The 22,765-nt window shown below is 39.6% G+C and overlaps 3 protein-coding genes and 1 non-coding gene across 5 annotated transcripts in view; 3 read left to right on the top strand and 1 right to left on the bottom strand.

Annotated features, from left to right (window-relative positions):
- Window positions 1-22,036, bottom strand: part of GlyT (Glycine transporter) — a 35,874-nt gene extending 13,838 nt beyond the window's left edge. The window contains exons 1-2 of one of the 2 annotated variants that reach the window (XM_018011115.2): window positions 21,840-22,036; window positions 19,034-19,108 (exon numbers count right to left, since the gene is read on the bottom strand). The gene's annotated coding sequence lies outside the window, so the exon portion shown is untranslated. The remainder of the gene's footprint in view (window positions 1-19,033; window positions 19,109-21,839) is intronic. The other variant, XM_089470993.1, reaches the window with a different exon arrangement.
- On the top strand, window positions 6,941-11,402 carry LOC108615047 (uncharacterized). The gene is made up of 5 exons (XM_089470046.1): window positions 6,941-8,902; window positions 8,961-9,188; window positions 10,851-10,886; window positions 10,944-11,123; window positions 11,187-11,402. The coding sequence occupies exons 1-5, from the start codon at window positions 8,698-8,700 to the stop codon at window positions 11,393-11,395; spliced, it is 858 nt and encodes a 285-aa protein (XP_089326172.1). The 5' UTR covers window positions 6,941-8,697; the 3' UTR covers window positions 11,396-11,402.
- Window positions 11,688-15,375, top strand: BoYb (Brother of Yb). Its single transcript, XM_018011103.2, has 2 exons — window positions 11,688-12,982; window positions 13,033-15,375. Exons 1-2 carry the CDS (start codon window positions 11,698-11,700, stop codon window positions 14,985-14,987), a joined length of 3,240 nt encoding a protein of 1,079 aa, XP_017866592.1. The 5' UTR covers window positions 11,688-11,697; the 3' UTR covers window positions 14,988-15,375.
- TRNAR-UCG (transfer RNA arginine (anticodon UCG)) lies at window positions 15,617-15,689 on the top strand. Its single transcript has one exon. It is a non-coding gene; the product is annotated as a tRNA-Arg (tRNA).
- Window positions 22,037-22,765: the final 729 nt, after the last annotated feature.

The following is a 22,765-nucleotide window of genomic DNA, read 5'->3' as shown; positions in this document are numbered from 1 at the left end:
AGAGATGTAGCTAACATAGTTGGCATAAAGCACTGTAAGCATTTCGCTTTTAGCCAATTTGGATGCATCATTTTGAGATTAATGAGTGCTTGAGAAAATGACGTGTTGTCAATGACACTTTACGCTTTCGCCTCATGTACACGACACCGAGACACACACACACACACACACACATACTCAGCTTTGTATGTTTGTGTTGGCCGTAATACTATCTGAAACGATGTGATGCGCAGGATGCAAGCCGCAGCGTTTAGTTCTTGGTCACGTTTTTATGCGCCATTTCAGCCTTTGGCTTACATGTGGCTGTTGTATGTGTGCGTGTGTGTGTGTGGCAATCTGTAGTTAACGTTGATAATTAGGCAGCCAAATGAGCATATGTATATCTATGTCGCTATGAATGTTTTTATGTGATTGTTCTCAATGAGGTACTTGGAACATTGCTTGTAATATATAGCTGTTAAATCTTAAAGAGTGGGTGCTTCATCATGTAGAAATAGAAGGAGGCAGACAGATAAACAGGGGAGGGAAAGAAAGAGAGAGATATATGCACAAATATGCAGGGAGAGAGAGAGACAGAAAGAGTGATGGGAAGCGGAAGCTAATAGTAGCTTTGTAAAATTGTCAATTTATTTAGTTGGGAAATGCAGAATCATTCTAATGCCTGATTTCAATGTAATTGTATGACTGAGATTATGGGCTCATATTAACTATTTTCATTTGACTTTTTATTTGTGGAATATTGCTACCATGAATTGCACATTCTATGACTATTTTTATACCCTGAACCCATTTTCAATGGGAAATCAGGGTATAATGGTTTTGTTGAAATGTATGTAACAGGGAGAAGGAGGCGTGGCAGACCCCACAAAGTATATATATTCTTGATCAGGGTGACGAGCTGAGTTGATTTAGCCCTGTCCGTCTGTCTGTCCGTCTGTCCGTCTGTCCGTATGTATGAACGCGTCGATTTCAGAAGATATAAGAGCTAGAGACTTCAAATTTTTTTAGAATGTCCGTAATTACAGCGCGCATATCAAGTTTATCATTAAAAATCGATAACTCATCCCGATCTTTTTTTATCGATAAAAAACCTTATCGAAAACCAGTTATAAAATTATATCTTCTACACCTTTATTGCTAGAGTCTCCAAATTTTTAATGTATGCTTACATGCAATTTATACAATTTCGGTTTTTGTTAAAATTTACCCCCCACCTCTAAATTCACCCCCTCACCCTCACTTTTGTAAAAAGCGTATTTCAAATACTAGAGACTTGTGCTTTGGCAATCACATGCATATCCATGTTATAATCATAATCTGAAAGTTTCATGAAGATCGTACGTCCATAAAAAAAGTTATTAAACAATTAAGTTCTCATACTAAGCGCACACTGCAGCCCATGCGTGTTTATGCGTGGGTGCTTGTGTGTGTATGTGTTTGTGTGTGTATGTGTGTGTGTATGTGTGTGTGTATGTGTGTGTGTGTATGCGTTCGTGTGTGTATGCGTGTGTGTGTGTGTATGTGTGTCTGTATGCGTGTGTGTGTATGTGTGCCTGTGTGTGCGTTTGTGTGTGTATGCATGTGTGAGTGTATGTGTGTCGCAGTTCGCAGTTCGTGTCGTGTTTCTTATGTAAGCTGAAAGACGCGAAAAATTATTGAAATATCTATTGCTCCAAGGGTTCAGGGGATCTCGTAGTCGAGCAGTCTCGACTAGAGCTTTCTTACTTGTTATTCATGTTTAGTGTTGCTATTCAATATCTAGTCTAATTCGGTTCTTTGATGGTTGGTAATGTATCTACTGCAGTCCAGCATAATGCGATAACAATTAAATATTTATTCGTATTGCTATTTTTCTCTCAGCCGAAATGTGTTTGTTATTTTGTTCTGTTAGATTTTTCGAGCTGTGAAACACAATTTTTTGGTATTTCGGCTTATTCTGGCTTTTAACCACATTGCAGCTGTATTTGTGTTTGTTCCAGTTTCTTTTATTTTTGCTGCCACTATTCGCGCTCTGCTGGGAGTACGCCGGATCCTAGTCCTCCTTCCCATCCAAGCTCTCTTCCTGGCTGTGGGTCTGAGTCGGAGGCGACGACTATGGCTGTGGCTGCGGCTTTAGTGCTGTGGCATTCGCTCAGCAAATAGTTTTTAATGATTCCAATGCTTGTGGCCAGTTAACGAATATACACACAGCCACATAACCCAGCCTTGGACTCGACACACACACACACCCAGCTACAACAATAACAATCGTTTGGCTTTGTGCAAATTGTGCGGCAACAGCGTCGACGTCGGCGTCGGCGTCGCATCGGTGTCGGCATTTGTTGCAAATAGTTTAAATGGCTAGCAGGCAAACGGGTGCAGGCTGGGAGGGGTGGGGTAAGGGGCCCCACGGTTTAGGGAAGCTATTAAGTTGTTAGCAGCCAGTTAAAATAGCATTTAGTGTTCGCAACTGCGCGGAATTTAAAATGTATTCTATTGATTTACTTGCTAATGCAGGGCGATGGAGAGTGTTGAAAAACTCGATCAAATTAACTGCATGTCTTATTTTACTTTATTTTTGTTTTCGTTGTTGTATAGGAGATTTAATCGGGTTTCGTCTACTGCAGAGCAAGTTTTTGGAACTTGTCTTTTAATTCGTCTTTGAAGTACGCGCGAGCTGCGCGGATGACTGATAAAACTCAGATAGAAATAGTTTCTTGCAATACGAATGCGATGAGCGTATGGTATTATCTTGGAACTGATGTACATATGTACATAAATGATGTACATATGTACATAAATGATTACGTTAAGCAAATAGCACACATTATCAATGTATGCCTCTTTAAAATTATTTTAATTGAAGGATTAGCATTTTTCAATTTAATTTTACACAGATTGCGCTTCATGTGCGAAATTAACATAATTAAATAAGCTGAGAGTTAAGCTAATGGCTGCGCTGCCTGAAATGTAATTCTTGTGAAAAATAAACTGCGACTAAAGCAACGAGCGGACGCTTAAAGAAGAGAGGGTTTTTGTGTAAAAATAAATTATAATGAAATGAAGAATAAATTAAAATTAAGAATATCTAAAATCAGAATAACTGTAATAAATAGCCCGTTAAATAACATTTGTCTGCCTTTGACATTACCGAGGCTAAGCACTTTAGGGGGACTCCCCTATCCCAACATACAGACAACAATCACTCATAACAGAAACATTCTAAAGCCCTTTCGTTGCATTGTTGGCAAACACAAACAGCAAAGCACAAGCGAATTCATGCACAATTTATACAAGTTGATAAACGACAACGCTACAGCGTTGCCAGATGTTTGCCAGAAAGAGGAAGAGAGTGAGAGAGTGAGGGAGAGTGAGAGCGTGAGAACGAGTTGCCACAAAAGTTGCTCGAAACTTCTTTAAGTGCTGAATCATGCCGCGTATACCATATAATTAATGTGCAGGATACACCCACACACACACGGATGTATGTGTGTATCTGTGTGTGCGTGCTCGTTAAACACCCTAAAGTAGCAATTAAGCGTTACGTATACGCCAATCCGTATCACGGCGTAAAACGCCATCTGAGGCTGGGCTTTCGTTTGCCTTTGTTTTTTTTTTTTCTCTTTTCTTTTCTCTTTTCGTGCTCTTTTTTAGGTGCTTTGGCTGCTCGTTTCGTTTTGTTTGGTCAATTCGAGTGTGAAAATGTACTCGAGCGCTTTTCATTATTGCTGTTGTTGTTGTATTCGTTGTTGCTGTTGTTTTTGTTGCTGTTGCTGTTGCTTACACATAAGCGCACAGCCATTGACCTTGGGCTGTGATGTGCAAGCGCATGGAACGAAGCGCAGTGCCCAGCTCCCTGGTTGCCTTCAACTGGGCGTGGCGTTGCACCACAGCCATCTTTTTATTTATTTATTTATATTTATATTTTATGTATACATATATTTATTATTTATTTTATTTTGTTTGCTATCATGCCATCATCCAGCTTTGCTCACAGCTGCAATTTTGCATATTCTTGGCATGCAAATAGGCAGAAATATTTAGGATGCGGCAGCCGGCGTACTAAATCGGGGTAATACTATTAGAATTTCTCTGTTTAAGTCCAATATATAAATACAATGTATGATATGCTCACAATATATGGTATACAAAAAAAAAAAGTTGATCAAATCACTTTTTCTATGACCATCCCTTTTAATTCGATAAATTCATTTTGCATTACATAATTAGTAAATTATTTGCAGGCAAATAATATTTAATAGGCTATACTCGGGAATCGTCTAGGGTATAAGATACATCCAAGTTGATGATTTGACGTGAGCATTCTTGGTAGGCTCAATATATATACTAAATACTAGAGATCTCTAATATTAAAATGTAGTACTAGATAATAAAGATATCAAATATTGAGTAGGGGTATATATGATGATACTTATTCGCCAATTACCACTACAGGTGGCTGTTGTCAGTGAGGTACAGCATTATCATCCGCAAATTTGAGTTCTAGCATAACCCACTCTAAAGAACATCTATAGATTTATCTCTGCAGTGACTGAGTAAAGTCGATTGAGCATTCTGCAGCTGGACAATAAGCAACTCTAGTTGGTCGTTTTACCAGTCTACCAGCCCATTGCGTTCTATGCATGTTTGAGCATCAGTCTGTGAGGATGCAGAATCAATCTGATATCAAATATCAAAGCATATTATGCACTTATTCAAATTCATTCTATCAAAGAATTTCCCTTTCAAAATATGAAACTTAGTGTTATTTAATATCAGTTTTAATGTTGTTCAAGTATTTGCGTTTCAGAGCATTTTGAGGTGCTTGTAAAAGTTTAGCCTCTTCATTCCATCCATCAAGGAGAGAGCGAGAGAGCGAGAGAGAGGGACAGGAGTGGGAGTCAGTTGGAGGGATAGAGAACGGGAGATGTGGGGGTTTTTTATAAACAAGTCAAAATTGTTGCGTGTTATTTTTTTTTTTTTTTTGTTGTATTACACAATGGCCCCACAAGAGAACTTCATCAAAAATATTATCAACATCAACATCATCATGATTGCAATCGTTTGTCGCCTTCATTGTTGTTGCTGTTGCTGTTGTTGCACAATTCTCGGCAATTTTTAAGTGGCCATCTGACTGAGTGAGCAATGGACCATTGTGCTGCGGGCAGTGCTGAGGGCAGGCCCTAGCACTTGAAACGCTTGAACTTGATCCCGTGAAGGCTGCATACAATCAGCAAATAAGGACGACAGCCCCGACCTTTTTGTTCGAGCCATTCTCGTGCATTTGGCATGGGCCTTAGCTTTGCATTGAAAAATCAGCACGTCAAGCAAACGGTCGACAGTGTTTGCTTTTTCTCTCATCTGCTTCTATTATTTGTTGCCCTGCTGCAGCTAACACAAAGAGCGAGAGAACTGAGAGAGAAAATTGAGAATGAGGTGAGGTTGTATCGATTATTGAGAATGCCCAGAATACCCATCTACAACGTATGCAAATTAGTTTCCATTCGAGTTCCAGTTACCAATTTTATCTAATTTACCTGTCTGCTGTAAATGGGGCGTGGCCTGAGGCGGAGCAGAGATGTTGCTTGACAAATAAATTTCACGAATTGCTGAGTTTTCTTTTCTTCATGTCCTTCTCAGTAACCTTATCCGTTTGGTGTTGCTTTTTATACGCAGCGCTTGCTATTTTTCATACTCTTCTATGGGGAGCTATCTCCTCTGAGAGATATTTGGTCAAAGAGTAAATGTAGATGAAGATAACCAGCAAACTAACTCTGGTGTATATTTTTCTATGGCCAACGGATATAAGTAAAACGGATAGTAAAAGTTGGATGCGATATAAGCTTGCAGCTATGTCAGCAATGCTAATTAATGAAGTTCCTAAAAAATAGTACTTTAGTAATTGTACCTTTAACTCTTTTACTCCGTGGAACACATTAAACTTACATTTTGCAAATCAAAATCGAATTATTTCGCATTTCCGGCAGATTTGCAATATAATCAGATATTGAGACGAACAAATGTTAATATATTTCATATAGTATATCAATTTGTATTTTGTTACTGATGATTGTCAATTATATACTTTTTATATATTTCATATTACAGTTCCTTTTCTACACACTGCACAGCTTTTGATAAATATATTTAGAATTTAAATACTTTTGAAAATTGAATTAATTTAGAAATATATTAACTATTATTTCTAATTTCAGAAGCTTGCCAATTTCAATCACTCCATCCATCCATCCCATCTAAGCGTATTTAAGTTTCGTCACAAAAAGCATTTGCTCCCTCTTGTTTTTCACTCTCAGCTTGACTTCATAAAATATTCATAGGACTGTGGCAAGATGCCAGAGATGTCCTTGTCCGCTGGGTTAGTCCTCGTCGTTGTGGGTAATCGCAAATTCAGCGCTAAATCTCAATCAAAATGCGCGTAAAGTGGCATTTCACTTGATTTTTATGAATTCGAAATGCGTCATTTTTGTTGATTGAATGCTTAAAAAAAAGTAGAAGATATTACTTAAGCTCACAAGTTAACCAGACTTCGCGCAGAGTTCCAAAGGCGTTGCGAGCTCACTAAAAGCTTAATAGATGGGCAAATTGCTTTATGTTTAGGCATTTAAATCCTTAAGATTATATTTGCCATACGCAATATATTGAACTGAATTATTGAGAAATTGAATTGTTCATTTCCAAAGTACTCTGTTGTCATATACTGATTCCAATACTCACATTCTACTACCTACAAATTTGTCAGGATTGATAAATTTTAACTTGTATAACTTGCAGTATGGCAAATTGTTACCTCTGCTAATTTGTATTTATTTTTAATGATTTCGTAGGAATTCAAAATTCGATATATCGATTGGTTGCACTAATAAGTTGTTGATAGGCAGCACTATAGCTATGCGTGCAAATTTTACAATTTATCGATAGAGTTTGGCAGGGGATCGAGGTTGGATTATCGAAAAAGCGCTGCCACTTCGAAATATTAAATTGAAATACATAAATTGCGTATTTCCTTTTATTCTTGTTTACGTGAAAATTTTGTGGAGCAAAATACTAACCGTTATATATTGTATTTACAGCGAAAAGATTGCATCGATCTGCTCGCAAATGTTGTTGGCATTTGCATATTATCTCATCAGGGCCCCCATCCGAAAAATGGGGCAACAGAAATTGCATTTCCATTTAATCCGCTCTATTTGTCGCCCGTTTTTAATGGCGCCGACTGAAAAGTTGCAAACGCCTTGCCTTGGGAACACAGAATGAATGCATTCGCATTTCATTTGAATTTTAAAAGCTAAAGGCAGGAAAATATGGAAAAAAAAGTACTAGAAAGAAAACTGCGATTTAAAAAAAGAACCAAGTGAAAAATAAGAAATATAAAGAGAAAGAAGTGCCAACTTTATGCGGTATTTCCTAAGTGAATTAATGTTTTTGTCAAAAACTTTTTGAGCGTCGTTTTTATTATTTTTTGTTTGTTTTGTTTTTTGTTATTATTTTTTACCTTACGCATAAATTTCATGCAGCTCTTATGTGTATGTGTATGTGCGTGTGGGTGTGGGTGTGTGTGTGCGTGCATGGGTTTTTTGTTTTTTCAGAGCTTAAAATTTGCAATTTAAATGTAATTTCTCAACTGTTTATTTGGTTTATGACGAGTGCGCTCACGTTGATTTAACAGCCAGCGACAGGGCAAAGGGGCGTGGCATGTGCCTTTTATTTTTTAAAGGTGACAGCATGACACACATGAATGATGACCACCAGCTTCAAAACACAAAAATGTTACCCCTATAAAACTAAAATTTCCAATTGAAGCAAGCAGTGGAGAGCTTCCGCTTTCTCTATGCCGTGTGGCTCTCAAACTCGAGTTGTGCCCGGGCTCAGACACGTTCTATTATAATAACACTATCCTTATGCCAACGACTTTCATGCAAATCAACATTGGGACACGGCCTGGCGCCTAAAAGGCAGCCCACAATTCATCGATACAAACGAGAAATTTTCCATTTGTCTGCGCGAAAATATTTTGCAAACATTGGCACGTTTTATGGTATAATAACAGCAAAATACCCACACACATAGAAGTATCTGTATATGTTTACAAGTATGTACGCGTATATATATTAATATATGCAAGAAAATTGGCAATTCAAACAAAAGAGCAGCACAGTTGCCTGGCATTTCATGGCATTCAACTTGGCACGCGGCAATAATTTTTGCTCTTTAAATTGTTTGAATTTTATTTGTCACTCTTAATTGAGCTGCATTGATTTGTACTGTGAATGGCTTTAAGACAGGCTCATTGCCACTAGTTTAGGTTAAACTTTTTCTTTATATTCGAGTACTAAATCACTTTCTAAATTGGTAAAAGAAAATTCCAACCTGGCTCGAGCTCAATTCAAATTAACTTCTGTCTAAACAAGTCAATTATAAATATTGTCTACATTCACTCTAATAGTATATTAAAACACTCTCAACATCCAGCACTCAGAATTGCTATCATTTCATAAATTGCAATTTTATTGAGCTGTTCTTGAGGCTAGTTGCTTTAAGTTCTCTTTATCGACTGTCTGCGATGTCGCTGTGGCTTGCACAACTGTTTTGTGTTTTGTTCTTTTCTTTTTCGGAATCCGTACGACTTCGGTGGGTAGCCTCAAGTAGCAGAAGAGCAGTTTCAGTGGAGCTACGCCAAGTCTTTTAGTCATTAACGAAATGGATTTGGCTGAGCGCACACGATGCATTTCCATTACGTGGGCATTATTAATCATAGTCTGTCAAACGATGTGCGAGTCGGTCTGTGTGAGCGAGAGTCCGAGCCAGAACTTTGCGGCCGCACTAACTGCTGTCTACTACAGCCATCGTATGCTCTTCCTAGCCGGCCTGGGCGCATTGGCTTTGACACTTCTCGGCTGCCTGGGTAGGTCGGTGCGTGGCTGCTTTCACACTTGGAATACTAACCGTTGACTCCTTCACAGGCTGCCTTCTCTGCACCTGCTGTCGCCTGGCAAGACGAAGAGCTGAGAGCCTGGACTCCTACGCTCCACGCACGCAGAGCATTGTTTGGCCCTCTATGCCCACCGAGACGGCCCGTGTGCTGGAGTTGACCTTTCTGCACACTCCCGATGCCGTGGACTGCATCTGCCGCGGATGCAGCAGGGCGCGGAAGGAGCGTTGCCTGGAGGACTGTCTGAATGGAACTGAATGTTGAGTCAATAAGTCTTGATATCTTTGAAATGTAGAGTTCTATTAGGCTTAAGCAACGACAAGCGCAGCATTTAATTGTACATACATTGTTTAAGGAATCATACTCATAAATTTGTTTTCTAACTAAGAATCTGCACAGTGTTTTCTATGACTGACCGAGGAATTGATCCTAAGCCCTATTTGTCAGTCCTTCAATTCGTCATTTAGATTATGATCTAGCTTAATAAATCATAGACAATTCATCTTATTTGTTTTAAGTCAATATTTATTGACAAAAATTTAATGGCTTTCAATGCAATGAGCTTAAAACTTTATCTATAAAAATTACTCTTATCATGAGGTTTTATTTAAGATTTAAGATGTTTTTAAATGAGAAATCACACTATAGTTGTTTTGCTACATCTGTGCATTAATGGGCATTGAATACATACGTATTAATATGTATTTCTTCGACTTTGACTCATGCCCCTCATATGTTCTAAAACTTAAAAAAAAACCTAAATAAGTAAGAAGGCTCCAGTCGAGACTGCTCGACTAGGAGATACCCTGAACCCTCTAAGCTGATAATCTAATTATTCTGCACCTCTTTTATGCACACATACATACACATGCATCCACACGCACGCATAAGCCTGCCCTCTGCTAACTGCGCAGTAAGCAGCGACTGCGCTTGGGCTGCGCTGCAGTGTCAATAGCATAAGTCTCTAGTACTTGAAATGCGTTTTTTACAAATTGGGGGAGAAGGGGGCGTGGTATCCAAAATCTGTAAATTACAAAATCTTTGTATCAATTAATTTGATATACAACATAAATTTGAAGACTCCAGGTCTGCGTATGGTACACACGAGTATGCATGCCAAATTTCAGCTCTCTAGCTCTTATAACTTCTGAGATTGACGCACTCATACGGACGGACGGACGGACGGACAGACGGACATGGCTATATCGACTCAGCTCTTCGCGCTGATCAAGAATATATATACTTTGTGGGATCTGCCACGCCTCCTTCTGCCCGTTACATACTTTTTCACAAAACCATTATACCCTGATTTCCCATTTTCAATGGGTTCAGGGTATAAAAATACAAGTCTTTTGTCCTGAATAATATTGTTCTAATTTCAAATTGGTCATGATTTTTCAAGCCAACTTAAAAAGCGAGACAGAATATAAGATAATGGGTACACTATATGTATTTATGACTTCATACGAGACAAAGACATAATGTTTTCATATCTTTAAGGAATAATTTCAGCTAAAAAATATATTTCGATGGAGCTCAACGCATACCTAGTTAAAAGTATATTGACTTCTTGATTTATATCTATTTAAAATGTTTAATAATTAGAGCAGTACTTTGCTTCGATGTATGTACTGGCAATTTATGATAAATATCTAGGTGAAAGCAAATTGAGAAATATTTTCAGAAGTTACCTTCCGTACCAGCACTTAATGGTATCTATGGTGTTTGGTCGTCCAAATCCAAATGCTCCTACCTGCGCCAAACAGATTGCTCGCAGCTGTTTTTGCCCATTTAATTGATCGAGTGAGACTTCATATTAGAGCCGTTGCTGATCGAAGCTTCAGTTTGTAAGCAAAAGGCAAAGAACCCACAATAGAGCAAAGAATGTTATTGCTGTCGCTGCTGTTGCTCCTACTTGTAGCCTATCCTAAATGCTTGGAGGCTAACAACTTCACGGGCAAGTGGAAGTAGTTCGTCAATTTGAGAGATGTCATATTGAATTCAAATATTTCAGGAGATGACTGGTTTAATGGGACGCACTTGTTAGAGGACGTTGATAATACAACAACTAAGTCAAATGGATATGCAATCATCAGAAACACTAAGGAAGCAAATATTTATTATGTGCCGTTGGATCCATTGAGGCGAGTGGCTTTTGTGGCCCTATTGCTGCACATTTTGATCGTCGGTGGAGGTAAGTTTCAGTTGAAGAGTGGCAAGCCATAAGCTCATCATACTGATCTGGCAACACTGGTAGGTCTTATCATCTACAGTGTCGTCTGCTGCAAATCACGCACGGATAGAAAACGATTGTTGGAGCTCAAGCGACGTCTACAGAGTCCACCCACACTGCAGCATATACCAAATTCACCGAATTGTCCGTGCCATGGCTGTCGCGTGGCGAGGCAAATACTAAGTGGACTGATAGTACAGCAAATAATTAATGAGCGCGCCGAACGCGAGTGATCTAAATACAAATAGTGTATATTAGCCAGGCACCACCTTGTAATGAATAAATGTATTAATGAATGAGCACCCTTGTGCTGTTGTTGTTGGAAGAGTTAAGTCGATTGCCAATTTTGTATAATACAATTGAAAATATATTGGATTAATTAATTACGCATTAAAAAATACCAAATGGTTGCAAAAATACCAACCGGTTTAGATACTCAAGCCGTCGCTTAGTCCAATAAGTATTTATTGTCGTAAGCGCAGCCAACTTCACTAGTAGTACAAGAAAAACTATTGAAAGCATATGCAGTTTGGTGATGTGGTCGGCGAAGTGCATAATAGACGACAACAATAATGACGACGAGGAAGGTTTGTGCTACGATGAAAGCAGGAGTCTTTCATTTGCGCAGCAATGTCGACCTCTGCTCGTTGCGAATTGCTCAGACTACGCCGTAGCCCACTCGAACAAACGCCTGCAGCCTGCGCGCCATATAAACGAGGTATCATTTTTGCCTCACATTCAAGGCGCGATGCGTCGCTTGCGATTGACGCAACTGCTGCGACTGCAAAGCTACGCCTGGCCACATCTCAACCAAGGCGCAGGCCATGGCGCTGTTATCGTGAGTGCACCGCGCAGTGGACGCACATTGAGTTATGTGCTGCCACTGTGCCAGGTGGTGAGCAACACCTTGACGGAGCACCGTTCTCGCCCGCGATGGTGTTTGGAGGGCCCCATTGCATTGGTTCTGGTCGCCGATTTGGTCCGAGTACAACAACTGAGCGTACTCTGCGCCGCAATGTTGCGCAAGTCGAGGAACGAGGAGTGGTTGACACTGGTGCTAACAGTGCCCTCCTCCTATACCCCGGAGTTCTTTCAGCGGCTACTCAACGGCGTGGGCTGCCTGGTGGCCACGCCTGCTCAGTTCCTGTGGGTGTGCGGGAATGGCTTAAAGCTGCCCCATCTGCGATTTGTGGCTTACGATGATGCAGATTTAATGCAAGCTGAGCAATTGAAACAGGCTCATCAAAAGCTGCTGCTATTGACCAATCCAGAACGACCCCAGCTAGTCATTAGCTCGCAATCGTATAAACCGCAGCTGCTTTCTAAGCTACGCGAGTTCAATTCCCAGCCCATGGTGCTCTTTGGTGATGTGCTGGAGGCGGCTGTCTATGGCGGCACGCGCCTGCAGATCTCTCTTCAACAGCGAAAGGCCAAGTGTGGAGAGGTGTTGCGTGTACTGCGCGAGCGTCCGCCCCATTTGCATCGGACTGTCGTCAATTGCCAATCGGATTCGGACATACGTGAGCTGGTGGACACGCTGGTGTTGCATGGTTATAATTGTTTGCCCTATTATCAGACGGCAGACTTGGAGGTGCGCGATCATGTGCATCGCTGGATGCAGGATAGTCAAGGCGAGCTGTTGCTTTGCACCGATCACTGCCCGGAGCTGGATGTGCGACACGCCCATACGCTGTTACATTATAGCTTGAGTGATAGCTGGAGTCTGTTCAAGCTGCGTCATCTGGCACTCGCAGATAATCTGAACAACCAATTGGCGGCCACAGATCTAAAGGAGCAAACAGGGCAGCAGCCTGAGCAGGGTAAGTGAACTGTAATATATTAGCTATGTTGTCTAACTTCTCATTTACAGATCGTTTACTTTCCCTGGTTTTGCTTGATGAGAGCAATAACAATCAGCTGCCGCGTTTGGTGGACTTCTTGCAAATGCATCAGGAAGTGGACAAACTTGTTGTCCAGCTGGCTCGCAGCATTCGTATGCAGATAGAACGCACCAAGAGTAATGAGGCGGCTCTATGCGATCTGCTGCTCAGCTTGGGTGAATGTGTCGATACGCAATGTGAAGAGCGCCATCAGCTGCTGATGCACGATCGTCTGCTGCCCGCGCAGATGCCTGCTCGCGGGGATGTCAAGATGCAGCTAATACGTGTTTATACGCCGACCCATTATTGTGTCCGTCTATTAGAGCATTTGCCACCCGGTGGCTGCTGGCAAGCGCTGTCTCGCAACGGAGCATTGGAGCTGCAGCTACAGCTGCTACAATCGCAGGAGTGTGTGCGCGTCTGGCCACCGCTGGTCAAACAAATCTGTGTGTATCGCAATTCGAGTGGGTACGAACGCGTGCGGATACTGCGAGTGGACCCTATTGCTCAGTTAAATCTCTCGAGAACTGATTTATCCGTGACGGTGCAGGCATTGGACATGGACACTCGACAGTTTACGACCACCAGCGGCAAGCTGTTCATGTGCCCAGAACAATTACAAGACGAGCCGCCACTGGCAATAGATGTGCGCATCGTGGGCGTGGTGCCCTACACAGGCGAGCGCAATTGGCATGAAAAGGATGGCAAGCAATGTGAAACCTGGCTAAATTCTACGCCGCAGCCCAGTTTCTTGCAGGCACGTATTCTGGCGGCTCTGTCGCATACGCTCTTTGTCCACGACTTGGCAGTGACAAGCTACGCGCCCAACCTACAATTGCATGTGCGTAGCCTCACTATCTGCCAGCAGTTGCTACGCAAGCAATTGGCCAAGAAATGCAAAAAGGCCGAGGCGAAACTGTTGAAATTTCTAGAGAGGGACCCATGCCAAAATCTGGATTTGCCGAAAACGTCCGAGCTGCCGCGTCAAAAGCTAAATATGAAGACAGAAACTTTGCTCAAAGGCAGAGCTAGCATCTTTGCCAAAATGGCGCTGCAGCTGGGCAAAGAGAATAGATTGCGCCTGCAGCAAAAGCAACGGGAGCTGGAGGAGCAGCAACAGCTGGATGACGTACAAACTACGAAGCAGAGAGAGCAGCAGCAACAATCGGAGGATAGCTTAGAAGCATTGTGCAATTGCCTCATGAAATGCACAATGATGCAGCTGCAGCAGGATAATAAAGAGAATGACCTGCTAACAAAAGATTGTATCGAGAATATGCCTGATGAATCGTTGAAGAATATGACGAGGCCGGAGCCGGAATTGGAGGCACGGCCAGGCGTTCCTAATAAATTAGATGCTGCTGCGGATTCAGTTATCGAATATACAATACACGATATACAAATACAATTTCAGCTGCCGTCAAATGTAGTTCGACCCGAGGTCATTTACTATCAAACGGCTTGTACGCTGGAACTGCAAATTCCTCTTCCGGAAGATATGCTGCCTTATGAAGTTCTGCTGCACAATGGTTGCTGTATTGTTTTTAGGACACTGCCTCCTGCAATGTGTTCTAGCACGCCTATGTATCAGTTTATTGTGAACACTCATTGCCATTTCGTGAACCTCAGTCATCGTATGCAAGGTCGTACCGTCTATGTGAGCGTACTGAAGGCTCTGGCAGTTCCATATCCGCTGGATTTTGGTTTCTTCAAATTTATGAAGCCACATTACGAAAAACTTCATCGAATGGAAAAGGAGCGCCGCGGTCGATTGAAGAATTTTGAATCTAATTTACTTTGTAATGGTTATTTCCCAAGCAGAGTCTTGAAACGTGCGAGCAGTTCCGATGATTTGAGTAGTGATGATCAAGCTGATGATCCGGCTGTTTCTGGTAGAGAGCGAGTGGAGCGGGCTCGCGATGATTCTGAATTTATTTACAGTTAGAAGCATAAAAATTTTATTTTGACTTCCCCAGAAATGACCCAGGAACTGTACCGCACATGAATTTGACACATTTATTATTGTTACTCTGCTGTTAAAATTATGATGTTATTTGCCATAAAGTTTGTTATTGTTATTTTCGCCTTATTGTGGGTACTTCAACATATTTTGTTATAACGGCTTAGTAAAATATTTTTGAATATAAATGAATTTTTTTCCTCATTCTTCTAATCTTAACGCCAAAGTCTGAAACTTTGCAGGCAATCTCAATAAAAATTATTTAAACAACTTTAGACTAAACATTTGAATTATGTATTTAAAGTATAATGAAATCCAACAATTGTTTTTGGAAAATAAATAAATAAAAATCATTTTGTAGCGCACAAAAAAATCAATACAATTATTATTATTATTTTTTTTTTTCATTTTAATTTTTATTTTATTTTATTTTTTTTTTTTTTTTGTTTAATTTATGTTTCTTTTTATATTTTTGGTTTCATTTAATATACTTGTAGTATTTAAAATGCTATTAAAATTGCCATTGAAATGATAACATTTGCCATTTTGTGAGAATTATTGTGCATTTCATATGCTTTGCTAGAAATAGTATGTTTGCCACGTAATCGCTAAGTGACCGTGTGGCCTAATGGATAAGGCGTCGGACTTCGGATCCGAAGATTGCAGGTTCGAGTCCTGTCACGGTCGATCCGAGAGATTTTTTTTTTTTTTTTTTTTTTTTTTTTTTTTTTTTTTTTTTTTTTAATTTTTAATAATTGCTTTTGGTGCACAAACTGTTAAAAAGTTATCAAGAAGTCTGGGGTTCGAGCCTCACTCAAGCAAATCGATTACAACAATATATACTTCAATTTTTAAAGATTTTTAAAAATGTATTTTTTAGTTTCGTTATAAGGCAATAGTTAAAATGATATAACAAATTTAAATCTTTCATATATACGTGTAATTTAAGCAGTCCAACTTCGAAATGAACAAGGAAATCAAATATATTTTCTTTAGAGTTGCTGGCTTTGTTTTTATATAGAGCACTCCGATTCGTTTACTTGAGCAATAGAAGCAATCATTTTTTCCACTAATTTTAATTTAAGTTGCCTTCGGTTTTGCTGTGGCTCCCATTGTCAGTTGCTCGGTTTTATCTAATGCATTTGTGCATTTGTCTGAGAAAACAGGTGAATGGAAAACAGAAATGTGGCTGTCATTTGGTAAAAGTGTTTGCAAGTCATGTGACAGCTTAAAATACGGACAAGCTTTGGAAAACAACTCTATATGAATTGATGTATAAAGTATATCCCAAGACAATAAATGTCATATGGAGAGGCAAATGATGGCCAAAAACTAAAAGGATTTTTTTTTTGAGTTACAATCATGTAAGAAGTAAAACGTTTGCCATTTTTAAGGTAAGCAGAGTATGTCTAGGTTTAACTTCTATTGCCTGCTTTAGTTGTTTATGCTAGTGTTAATTTGCATAATGTAAATGTAATGTTTTGTTAATGTTAACAAATTGTTAAGATTACGTCAAGATAATGTTAGTGCAATGTTAACGTACGCTAATGTAATGTTAATTTGCCTACAAAAAGCCCTAAGTCGATCAGCTCGCCTATTTATAGATAGTCTGCTCATTTTTATTGAGGTAGTATTCTAAGAAATGTTTCTATTTCAATTTTATCTTCACCAGTTTTGTATAGACACAATTTATTTCACTTGTTTTAAAAATATATTGCTGAGCAAAAGACGTGCTCAAATGCACATAAATGTCAATGTTAGCCGCAAATAACTAATACAATCAGTAAGCCACAGACATGTGCACACACACACACAAACACAGCTGCAATTGCAGTTGTGAAAATTGTTAGAGTAAGCGCCATAAAAACAATATGCAGCAATGCTAAAGGTGGCGTGGAGGCTAAAGGTATGTGTGGGTGGAGGAGGAGCTGCTTGCAGTTGTCGTCAAGGCAAAGAATCGGATAGAAAGGATACAAGCTACAGGATGCAAGGGGACATGCACAAACTATTTAACAGCTTAGCTAAGCATTGTTGTTGTTGTTGTTACTGTAGCTTTTGTTGTCGCAGTTGTTGCTATTGTTATTGCTGTGGCAATGGCAATGCGGCTGTTCGCTGGCGTTAAGGTCAAAGTTCACAACCTTTCCTTAGTGCAAAGAGTGTCCGCTAAAGGACGTGCATCCTGTGTACTTGGCACTAAGCCACGACGTGATATATATATATATAAGAAAACATTGAAATAAACATCTCGTATTAAGGCTAAACGAGCCTAAGAAAGTGAGGACCCAGCTTTAATCTTTGCTTAATAGAAAATACCAACGTAGGTCGGCGAATGGGATTTTATAATTTCGTAAGCGATTGTAGAATTTGCGTTGCCTTGAAATATAATGTTATTGTCTTTTAATATAAGTCATCTGGATCGGTATTAGTCGTTGAATGATGTAGGCTATAGGTTCATTTTTTATATATTTTCCTTTTGATGACATGCTTAATATAGCACAAACAGGTTCCTCTGATCAGGGTAAAAATGTGATCAGAATTTTACACCTGAAAGGTCGCACCATATAATTTATAGGTCTATTCAACATGAAATTAGTTCATTAAAAAAACTGTGGAAGCAGAAACCTTGACGGCTTGTACTTAGCCTAAATCGATTTCCAGTAATTGAATTATCGCATTTTGTTGCTTCAAATAGATCTATGGAGGATGCAGTCAGCTTAAAAGACAACGCAGCTCAACCATAATTCAACTTTTATGGAACATATAGCTTTCTCACCCTTGCCAAGCCCTAGCTTCAGTCTAGCTTACCAAAACGCATTCACTATTTACTACGTACTCTCAGAGATATAGTCGATAAGGCTACGTCTAGAAATCTATACCTATAAATTGAGTGTATTGCTTCGATGGCGGAATATTTCCGTTGTAAAATTGATATTTTTCCTGCTTTTTAGGTGTTACAAATTTTACATAGAATGTTCTGTTTATACTTAAGGCCATATTTAATATTTTCACTCGAGTTTTTTCCTGTTGATTGATGGATTTGATTAGTTTGATTTATAATATAATCGTGCTGGCTTTTGTTCCACCTTTGGCAACCTTTTCAAATTCCAAGAAAGCGACTTTAAACGATCCAGTTGGCATCAAATAGAAATAAAATGAGGAAAGGGAAACTTGGTCAGCTTTCAATTTCAATTTACTTGATTTTCTAGCAAATGATTATTTTCTATTTGATAAATGGAGATGACGTAACTGATGAATTTGTGGTCACGTTTAAAGTACTCAAAGAGGGGAAACTTTCGTTTGATGGCTTAGCGTTAGCTGGAAGCAAAGATTAAAAACGTTTTTGACTTAAGGTGCAGATTTTCCTGAGCTCAGTGATCCATAAAAATAATATTGAAAATCGAGGGAACCTTGGAGAACCTTCTTTTGCACATTCATGAGCAGCGATTTGCGATTGAAGTCATGATCTATAAAACTCTCAGCTATGATTGTGTTTAAAGATTAATCGTTCAGCTAAAAATATGGGATATTAAAATGAATGAAAAACTAAAATTGTTAAATAAAAGTAATTTAAAAATGTGACAAAACAAACTGCTCCAAAGTGAGTCTCTAGTAAAAACGTAAATATCTAACATTGCATTTCAGTCTTGCTTAAATATATATTATTCGCATCCCTCTATAAGATTTTTCAGAATGAGGTAAATGAATCTATTTTCCAGCATTAACTTCTTATAAGTTTTCCCTGATATAGGCTATTTAATTGGTCAAACTGTAAGCAAGTCGACCCTAGACGGAAATCATTTCAAAGTGACTGCAGTTGATTGAATTTGGCTAAACGCCTCATATCACGCATACGTCATGTGGGACAAGTGAGGCCAATGTTGGGGCAATCAATCAAATTGCCCGCATCGAGTTTTGCATGAGGAGGAGGATTGAACACCTGTTGTTCCCCATATACAATATAATATAAAATATAATACAAATATATGTATATGTATATGTATATACGTATATAATATAATTGCTAAACTTACCGGCCTGCTGTTTGATATCTCTTTTATTATTGTTGCTTTTTTAATTGCTAATTGTTATTGTGTTTAATTCCTCGGCTTTAAGTCGTTAATTGTTGGTTATGCAAAAGGCAAAAGGGAAAAGAATTAAGGCCAGAGGCACTGGTAGAGACGGGAGGAGGCGAGCCGAGGAAGCCGAGCAGCAGAAGAGAGCCAAGGCAAACACGCAACACACGGCACAGGACACGGCAGGACAAGCGAATCTGTGTGAGCAGGAAACAGCGCACGTTCACGTCGAGCAGGAACCAGGAAGGAACCAGGCACAAGGCAAACAGACAGGAAAGCGAAAAGCGACGTTGAGCATTGACGAGCGCCAGCCAAGGACAAGGATACTAAGGTAGCAACAGCAATAACTATAACAAAAGGCAAACGGGCCAAAGAATAAAGAAGCGAAAACACAAAATGCACGCTGAGAGTAACAACGGCTGAATACCCTAACTGACCGAGAAATGATCTCTCCACTGATTGAGTTGAAAATAAGGTAAGCTCCTTTGAATCGCTTTGATTAACTATTATTGAATCATTTAGCAAATAGTTGTGGATAGGGAGGCAATTGGCCAATAAGGGAAAAGAGCCTTGAGAGCATTCGTATAAGTTCCGTTCTCCTTCATGCTCATATGTCTTGAAAATTTGAAGCTACAAAGAATATAACTATTTATATTTATCAATGATATATTATAAAATATTGTTTGAGGAAAGACAGTGGAGTAGAAAAAATTTATATGGAATAATAAAATAGTCGTATTAATATAATAATATAACTGCATTCGATGCTCAACGTGTGGAGTGCATGATGAGATATCACACATCTTCTACCCGCTCTCAGATATATACATTTCGTAGCATTGGGCCCCAGCCCGGGCCCACGCCATGAGACAATGGCAGCAGCAGAAGCGAAAAGTGAAAGACTTATTTCTATATAAATTATGTATAGTCCATAAGAGCTCAGTTTCGAACAGCTATTAATAAAATAAATGCCATTCACTGTGCGTTACATATTTGATGGGAAAATTAAAATACCGATAGCAAGGACACAAGTACGTGCGCAAAAACAGTGAAACAGTGAAAGAGGGCAGCGAGAGCATAGACATTCCAATAACAATGAGCCTGGCTGGGAATAGCAAAGAAGAAGGCAAGAAAAACTTTTGCAGGCTTTGCTGCTCGGTTGTGCCGGGCCAGCGGAAGCTGGAATTAATTTTGCGTTTGGCCACGCTTGGCTGGAGCACAGTAAGCCTGTGGGGCTCGGGTCGTGGCTGTAGAGGTCAGGATGCCCAAAACTTTGTCCAAATATTTGTGGACTACCTTTGGGTCCAAGACGACTGGAGACCCCTTAAATTTTGGCGCAGAGCTCAATTGCAGCAATTGCCAGCAGTGTCTACATGCATAGCTGCATATACGAATGTGAATGGACTATTTACCCTATAGAGCAACATGCCAGGCCAGGGACAACAATGGGATCCCTTAAGGGAAGTGCATATGACACGTGAAGCAAATTTGCGTTAACCAAACAAAAGTCTTCAGCAGCTGGGCGCATGCAAAATTTAATTCATATTTTAAGCATACATTGAAAGTTAAGCTTTGAACGGCTTTGAACCGGATATAATGAACAGCTATATCTAGGATATGCAATTAAAGGTATATTTTTGATCTAACTAGCTCGATGGAATTTCTCTTTTTGATTGTTCAGCTTGCCTTAAGAAGAGGAGGTAAGAAAACTAATCTGTTCTGAGCAAATAATTAAAATTAGCGAGGGGATGCTCAGTAAGTGATATAAAAATTGACATGAATTTTAATTAACAGCATAAATTCGTGGAAGTGGAATTTCTAGTCTATGCAAATTTTAGATGAATGGTATTATATCTGATGGCTGATGGAGTTTTACAAAGTTCCACGAAATTAAAGAGTATTTAGAAAATCTAAAGACGATTTTACGAAAATAGTTTCGGCTGAAGTTTAATTAGAATATGGCAAAGGAATTATTTGTAATATTAGAGTTGGAGTCAATTTGAAGTATGGCTAACTAAAGATTGTGTCTAAAGCTGATGTCCACTGACAGTTAATAAAACTGTCTGCAATATATACTCGTAGTGTGGTATTTGAGGTACAGTCAAGTCAGTATTGGATATATAGTAAAGTCTAGTATAGTAGTTTGAGTAAGGTCACGCATTTAAAGAAATATGTATAATAAATACATAAACATGCATGGACAGAAAGCTTCCATGTAGCTCAGTTCAGTTAGCTTCAGTTCAGAAAGGCATCGCATGACACGGCACGGAGGTCAGCAAAAAGGATATTGCGGATGGTCAGTACTGGGAAGGCATAGTACAGTTAATTAGCTGGTAATGAAGTCAGCATAAACTCGACTATGGCAGGGTATGGCACAGCTGGCAGTTGGCAGAGTTGGCCAGACTGAGAACGGGGCATATGTTTGAGGGCTGCATGCAGCAGTCGGTGCTAGGACTGCCACTGACTAATTGGCCAGCGCAAGGTCCTTGACGCTGCGTTTATCTATAAATGTATAAATATATACATCCGATATTTGGATGAATATTTTAAAATTTGAGTTGACGTTAAATGACGTGTGATGTTACAGGAATTGAATTTTGTATTGTTTTTGACACTTTATGCGACCCAAGAGTCACGAAGGACACGCGCACTGCAGTAAGGACACGCACAAAAAATACGATACTTGAATAAAACACACGCAACACTTAAAAGTTTTTATTGAGATTTGATTAAATTCACAAATCGTTTTTAGAACGCGACTTACACAATTTCAGTTGCAGCGAAAACGTTTTATTGAGTTGTCGTTGTTGCTGATGTTGTTGTTGGCTTTAGTTGTAGTAGTTCGTGTAGTTGTGGGTGTTTCTGTTGTTGTTGTTGGTGGTGGTTTAGGTGATAATTGATTGTTGGTTAACATGGAGCAACCGTCATGGCGCACAATTCGAAAGCAACTGAAGGCAGCACACTAACAGCAGCAGCACAAACAACGCCGACGTCGGCATCATCGGTCCACCCACACAGAGCGAAGCTTTTGCGTGAGCGCGACAAAAGCTTTTGGCAAGCGCGCGCGCGGCCTTTGCCATAAAGTGTATATTTTATAGCAGCGCTGCTGGCAGCGCCGTCAGCGTTTCAGCTGCGTTTGATTTACAATTTGATTAACTTGCGCCGCAATTTTCGGCAGAGAGAGCTTTTGCCTTTTAAATGTAGGTGTCAGCGTGTGTGTGGATGGGTATGTATAACCTATTGTCAATTGGATCCTTGAATATTTATTCGTTTAATTATGTATGTGTGCGTCTGTGTGTGTACAAGATATGTTGCATATCTTTGTGGGCGAGCAGCGCGCTTAAGCATAAAGTTGGCCTTTCCAAATAAACAGCAGAGGATGATCCAAAACTTAATTTGACACCCATAAACAAGGATAATTAATGCAGTTTTCTGAAGGGTTCAAAGAAGGTTATTTTTATATATTATGCATACAAACATATTATCATGACTGATGTAATCTCTCCCTCTCAGCTCTCCCATTTTACATTTACTTTAACCCGAAGCATTTGCTGTCATTCAACTGGTCCATAGACTAATTTGGCCATATGAAAAACGCATGTAACTGTGATTTTGACAGTGTGGGTGACCTTCAGATCAAGTAACACACACACACAGATATACAAACGCCAACACGCATTGACAACTTCA

Source organism: Drosophila arizonae, chromosome 5, assembly GCF_054131065.1.
Source record: "Drosophila arizonae isolate 15081-1271.41 chromosome 5, UAZ_ARI_1.0, whole genome shotgun sequence".
Taxonomy (NCBI): Eukaryota; Metazoa; Arthropoda; class Insecta; order Diptera; family Drosophilidae; genus Drosophila; species Drosophila arizonae.
The sequence above is the reverse complement of the archived record's forward strand: the minus strand, read 5'-3'. Positions and strand labels throughout refer to the sequence as shown.

Coding starts and splice junctions, on each gene's coding strand:
- LOC108615047 (XM_089470046.1), top strand. CDS start 8,698: ATGGATTTGGCTGAGCGCACACGATGCATTTCCATTACGTGGGCATTA. Junction 10,887..10,943: donor GGAGGCTAACAACTTCACGG/GCAAGTGGAAGT, acceptor CAAATATTTCAG/GAGATGACTGGTTTAATGGG. Junction 11,124..11,186: donor CATTTTGATCGTCGGTGGAG/GTAAGTTTCAGT, acceptor CAACACTGGTAG/GTCTTATCATCTACAGTGTC.
- BoYb (XM_018011103.2), top strand. CDS start 11,698: ATGTGGTCGGCGAAGTGCATAATAGACGACAACAATAATGACGACGAG. Junction 12,983..13,032: donor AGGGCAGCAGCCTGAGCAGG/GTAAGTGAACTG, acceptor TCTCATTTACAG/ATCGTTTACTTTCCCTGGTT.